General features: G+C 44.1%; 1 protein-coding gene across 1 annotated transcript; it reads left to right on the top strand.

Moving 5' to 3' along the window:
* Positions 1-674: 674 nt before the first annotated feature.
* LOC109454020 (T-cell ecto-ADP-ribosyltransferase 2-like) lies at positions 675-5,600 on the top strand. The gene is made up of 4 exons (XM_088791588.1): positions 675-800; positions 1,791-1,871; positions 2,200-2,920; positions 5,218-5,600. Exons 2-4 carry the CDS (start codon positions 1,809-1,811, stop codon positions 5,292-5,294), a joined length of 861 nt encoding a protein of 286 aa, XP_088647714.1. The 5' UTR covers positions 675-800; positions 1,791-1,808; the 3' UTR covers positions 5,295-5,600.
* The last annotated feature ends 552 nt before the right edge of the window (positions 5,601-6,152 follow it).

Genomic DNA, 6,152 nt, shown 5'->3' with positions numbered 1-6,152 from the left:
TCTTTCAGTCTTAGTTGTGGAGGGCGCAGCTCAGCTCCAGGTCCAGTTGATGTTGCTAGTTGCAGGGGGCACACACCACCATCCCTTGCGGGAGTCGAACCGGCAACCTTGTGGTTGAGAGCCAGTGCTCCAACCAACAACTGAGCCATCCGGGAGGCAGCTCAGCTCAAGGTGCCGTGTTCAATCTTAGTTGCAGGGGGCAGAGCCCACCATCCCTTGCGGGAGTCGAGGAATTGAACTGGCAACCTTGTGGTTGAGAGCCCACTGGCCCATGTGGAAATCGAACCGGCAGTCTTCGGAGTTAGGAGCACGGAGCTCTAACAGCCTGAGCCACCGGGCCGGCCCCAACCACTGATCTTTTTTACTGTCTCCATAGGTAATGCCATATAGTTGGAATCATACAGTGTGGAGACTTTTCACATTGGCTTCTTTCACTTAGTAATATGTATTTTAGGGTTTTTCTTGTTTTTTCATAACTTGATAGCTTTTTTCTTTTCTTTTCTTTTTAGTGCTGAATAATACTTCACTGTCTGGATGTACCATGGCTTATTTATTTATTCATCTATTGAAGTACATCTTGGTTGCTTTTAAGTTTTGCCAATATGAATAAAGCTGTTATAAACATCCATGTGCAGGTTTTTGTGGGAATAATTTATTAACTACACTTCGTCTCTTTCAAATTGAATCTGAAACTGAAAATACATCTTTCCCCAAAATAAAAAGGCCAGGGCAATCCCTTCTCAGGCACTACTGTCAGAGACAGACTGGGACGGAATCACAAAGGATCTGCAGGAAATCAGGTACCTGATGACTCTAAATTCTGTTCTCAGAAGGGGAAGGGTCTCTGAATGTGAGGAAACTAGAAAGGTATGAGGAGAGATTGGTGTTTGGGTGGGGCTGGGAGAAGATCTGAAGTCTGGGGTGATTGCCATAGTGGAGGTTGGGTCAAGAGCCAAATCCACAAAGTCGGTTCTGCGTAGGGAAATGAAGTTACACCTGGAAAATAGGAAGACATATTGAAGGACAGATACAGTCTATCCGTCCCTCCTAAATGTAAAAACTGAATCTTAGACTGTGCAATTTATAACCCAGGATCCTGAGGCAGTAATGCTGGTGCATGTCTCACATAGTCTCTTGTGTGAAAGGACCGTCCTTCTTCCTATGGTTAGTCAAGCCTAGATCTTCAAGTCAGAACAGGAATATGCTTAAATTTCTCCATTTCCTCCCAACTTCACGCAAACACCAACTTCTGCCTCTCCTTCTCACCAAGGAACCCCGAAAGCTTTCATGCATATTGGCTCTTCCTACTCAAGGTGAAAGTTGACAAAGTAGAGAGATATTCAGAAATATTGACTTAAGTGTGAGCCCCAAGTTAACAAAACTTTGAGAAGATTTTTTTTTTTTTTTTTAAACATGTGGAAAGTACTCATAGTATTCTCTAAAGGGGAATAAAGTGTCAGGGCCTGTGAGGGGTCTCTTAAAACGTGATCTGTTTTTTCTCACTGGCAATCTGCATGACACGCAGCTCTGCCTATGACCAGGATCTCTTATTTCCTCACCAGCTCCCTACTGAATGCCAGAGGTCAGGTCACCTCCTCTCTGCCTCCAGCAGAACCCAGGCAGAGCTGTTTCTGGAACACCCTGGTTAGCTGTGCAGGAAGCAGTGTAAATAGGAGCCTGGACTTCCAAATCTAAAGTGGGGATTTATTAACACAGAACTGAATTATCAGCATACTCACAATAAAACTAATGTTCACACCTCGCTTTAATTATTTCATATTTATTTGCAGTTATTTTTGGACTTGGAGATGACCTCTCTTCCAGCTATAGCAGTTCACCTTTTGATCCTAACTCAGTGGTTAACACAACAGGTAATATATACCAACGACTCCCACCCCACATCCCGCTGACCTTACTTTGCCCTCGCATCCCTGAAATTATCGAGTTCCCACACTTGAATCCATGGCTAAATCCCATGAGAGAACATGAATCTGACAAGATTTTTAAAAATAATACCAGGGACAAAACAGACTAACAAACCCTAGCTTTTTCTTCTAACACTATGCATAGAATAAGACTGCCTTCATACGTGTACCATACATGAATCCTATGACAGGAACATGTCATATTTCATGCTGAGCAAAAGTCCACGCTGGGTCCTCAGCAAATGGGTTAAGGGACACTATCTCTTTTTTACAGGGGACTGGCCTGACCAATTCATGTCAGGTAGGCATGGCTAACAATTCATTTGATGACCAGTACGAGGGCTGTACTGAAGAAATGGAGAAAAAAGCACCCCAGCTGCTAAAAGAAGAACTGGAAATGAATGAAAATTTTAAAACTGAATGGACAAATGCAAAGACAAAATGGGAGCAAATTAGGAACAAAAATTATCCAAAACAATTCAATGATTTCCATGGCACAGCTCTAGTGGCCTATACTGGGGACATAGCAGTAGAATTTAACAAAGCTGTAAGAGAATTCCATCAGAATCCACAAAACTTTCAGTTCAAAGCCTTCCATTATTATTTGACAAGAGCTCTTCAGCTTCTTACTACAGGGAACTGTTATACAGTCTACAGAGGTTGTGACACCACATTTTCTTACAGTGGGGGAAATGCACGTTTTGGCCAATTTGCCTCATCGTCTACGTCTAAATCTGTGGCTTTACAATTTACACAGAATAAGGGGACACTGTTTACCATCAATACCTGCTTGGGTGTTGATATTCAAGCATTTTCTCTGTTTCCAAAGGAAAAGGAAGTGCTAATTCCAGGCTACGAGGTGTATCAGAAAGTCACCATGCAAAACTCAAATAAACCATACAATGAAATTTCACTTGGAAGTCCCACAAAATTTAAGAGTAATGTCAATTGCTTCTATAGTTCCACTAATAATTCAAGCAATTTCAACATCTCAGGTGAGCCTGGGTCTGTGTTCCAGGTGGGAGTGGTGGGGCATCATGAAATAAGAGGGGGTACTCTGCTACCAGAAGCCACCAGGGCAGAGAAAAATGGGGGCCTTCCGCCAACTGCTGAAGAGTGTTGGGTTCCTAAAAAGACAGGGTGATGTCCTGGAATAGAGAGCAGCTCAGGAAGTTTCTAGTCCAGCCAAGCTCTCAACCTCCCTGCTGTACAGAAAGATCCGAAAAATCTGAACGATCTGCTGGATACCAGGAAACATGAGTCATGGAAAATACCTAAGTGTGGACAATGGAAAGGGTCAGGGGAGTCAGGAGACCTGGTTCTAGGCAGAGTGGTGTGGCCAATGCAGTAATCCGGGCAAATATCCAGGTGCTGAACTGAGGCTGTGGCCATGGTGATTGAGGGAGGTTGGGGAACTGGTGTTCTCCATGAGGTGCTCTAGGAGGAAGAGAGTGAAAGCTGAGCAGACTGGGGAGTACGGTCAGAACACACGATGGTGGACCTTGAGATTGACAGCAGTTTACAGGTTCTGAGTCGGTTAGAGGACAGTTCCTTGGAAACAGTAGGCTAGATTGAAGAGCAGGTTGAATGGTGTTGGAGCTGAGGAGATCAAAGAACTGAAAGGTCTTGCAGGAATGGGCCATATAGTATACCACATGCACGGGGATGATGGCTAGATGCGTGAAGGTGAGAGACGGTAAAACCAGAGGAAACAAACCTCAATGAAGGCATATCATTAATAGCTGGAAATAGTAATGGAGAAAGGGCTGTGACCCGTCCAGCCCCGTGATGGGTGAGAAAGTGCCACCAGGAGCTGCCTCCGCTTTAAAACAACCATTTCCAAGGTGTCCTGGCTCTCAGGTTTCTGTGCATTGATACCCATCATTCCTTCTGGCCTGAAGTCCCTTTCACTTCATGTCATATTTCACCCAATCTAAGGTACTGTCAATTTAGTACAATAATTATCTTTCAAGACCTAGCTCAAATACGACTCCCAATGGGAAGCCTTTGCTGACACTTTCAGGCAAAATGAAATATCATACTATGCTCCATGCCACAGGTGTGGGGTCAGATGACCTCAGTGGTAGTCCAGGTTCAACCACCACGACTAGCTCTGTGACTTTGGGCAAGTTACCTGAGCGAGCTGTCTCAAATGCTTCATTTGTAAAATGAGGATACAAATTAATACCTCAGTAGTATTTCTGTGAGAATTTTAAAACTTTTGCCTGGCACGTAGACATTGCTTAACAAACACTATCTTTTTTTCCTGTGAAGAACCTTGTATGCCTCTCAGCTGTACACTTACCATCTCTATGACAATAATTTGCGTACAGTCTGAGGATCTCTTTGATGCCAGACTTTGTCTTCCTGTCCCCTCTGCACCCAGTCTTGTCATTAATGCCTGGCTTGAATCAGGGTTCCAGTACATATTGTTGAAGTTAAGTTTTGTTGAGATGCCAGGGTACAGCCAGAAGTGGGTCTGAGCTGCAGAGGGACTGAGTGTCCTGCAAGTTTCAACCAAATTAGTCTTTATGCTGTGAAAGGCTGCTGGAAACAAGAGAAATGTTTAGGGTAGAAATGGAACCACAGAGTGATTACTGGGGGACTTGGAGCTTTTACGTGTAGGAATTTTGAATTTAGATCAAGCCTAATGAAAACAGGATAGCCAGGTAAGCAATCCAGCAGAGCAAAGCTGCAGCCCACCATCTCAGACCCAGTGGTTGATGTTCATTCAGATTCGGGCAGGCTGAGCTGAGAAGCCCAGGAGAGGAACCCAGATTCTACCCAGAGACAGAATGCCAGTGAACACTGATTAGTGGAGAAGGGAGTATATATGTTGCTGCAAAAGATGAACTTCCATGAGGTCCAGACCCAGAAACATCTTCCTGGGTGGACAAAGAAAAGCATGGAGGGGCTCCCACAGTGGCTAGGGAGCTGCATGCCCCAGGTAGGGAAGGTCTTTCCTACCGAGGCACCTGCAGCTGGGAGCACAGGGCCTGGGAAGCGGCAATGGGAGGGGCTGAGAGGTTCCTCCTTCAGGTCTGAGAGCGCAGTTTGCTCGAGGTGACCTTAAATTTAGAGGAACAAAAAGATGTGTCTCTCTGGTATGCCTGAGTACTCCAGGAATCCTTGAAAGGCAAGAGGACAGTCTAATTGCTGGCCAAGTATAGGGAACCCCTAGAGTCCACTCTTTTGGTTTTTTTGAGCCTAGGGCACAGCTCAGAAAGTTTGGGAGGCCCATGTCTGGAGAAACCCCATACAGAAACCTTTCCTTCTCTTCCTCCCGTTGCAGGAATGACAGTAAGCCGCGCATTTCTCCTGCTGCTTCCTGGCCTCCTCGTACTGCTGTTTCTTCCTGACGAGCTATAACCTTCCCCTGTCTGGTGCCTGGTTCTGCGTGGGGTATTGGAAAGGGCGGGACACGGGTCTACATTAATCTGTGGCCTACATTAGTATTCATGACCCCCAACACATCAAAGGGAGTTAGGGGGTCTGTCTGCAAAAGTGCACTGTCTGTCTTCAAATTTACTACCTGAGATAAGTCGCTAGTCTTTTGACACTTCGCTATGATTAATAAATAATGTTTTTATGCACTGTCAGCAGTAACAGTCTTTAAAATGCAATTTAATAGTTATGAATGTTATAATCTAAAGAAATAAACCATTGAGAATCACACCTTGCTTTTCTGTGACTACATATTTCTACCGGCTATATTATTTGCCCAAGAAATTCTCCCAAGGCATTCAAAGTGATGCTGGCATTTTCATAGTGAAAAAGGCTCACGTCATACATTTCACAAATATCCTTGCAGCCCTGATTGACTGAGCTGGAACTACAAGAGCTGTGCTAGATAAATTCTTCTCCCTATACCACCCCACCAGAAATCCAAGCAGTTACCAAGCCCTGTCAATTCACTCTAATTATAGCTCCCTATTGATTGGGGAAGTATTTCTTAAATAAGAACAAAAAACACAAACTATAAAGGAAAAAATTTGACATAGGAATAACAACATAGTTCAAATGTATTGGGTGCTTACTGTGTATCAGGCACTCATTGTTCTAAGCAGTTTACATGTTTAGTCATTTAGCCCTCATAATAACCCTATGAGGTAAGTTCTGTTATTTTCCAATTTTATAATCAAGGCACTTAGGTTAAATAATTGACTGTCAAAGAATAAAACAGGTAAGAAACAAGGGAAGGGAATATACCAGGGGAAGAACTGGGGG

This window comes from Rhinolophus sinicus, chromosome 14, assembly GCF_057876585.1.
Source record: "Rhinolophus sinicus isolate RSI-liver-muscle chromosome 14, RSI-T2T, whole genome shotgun sequence".
Classification (NCBI taxonomy): domain Eukaryota; kingdom Metazoa; phylum Chordata; class Mammalia; order Chiroptera; family Rhinolophidae; genus Rhinolophus; species Rhinolophus sinicus.
Note: the sequence above shows the minus strand (reverse complement) of the source record. Positions and strands in the feature narration are given on the sequence as shown.

Excerpts from the sequence above, each read along its gene's own strand:
- LOC109454020 (XM_088791588.1), top strand. The coding sequence starts at position 1,809 with ATGACCTCTCTTCCAGCTATAGCAGTTCACCTTTTGATCCTAACTCAG. Across the intron at positions 1,872-2,199 it reads CTCAGTGGTTAACACAACAG|GGGACTGGCCTGACCAATTC; the intron begins GTAATATATACC and ends TCTTTTTTACAG. Across the intron at positions 2,921-5,217 it reads AAGCAATTTCAACATCTCAG|GAATGACAGTAAGCCGCGCA; the intron begins GTGAGCCTGGGT and ends CTCCCGTTGCAG.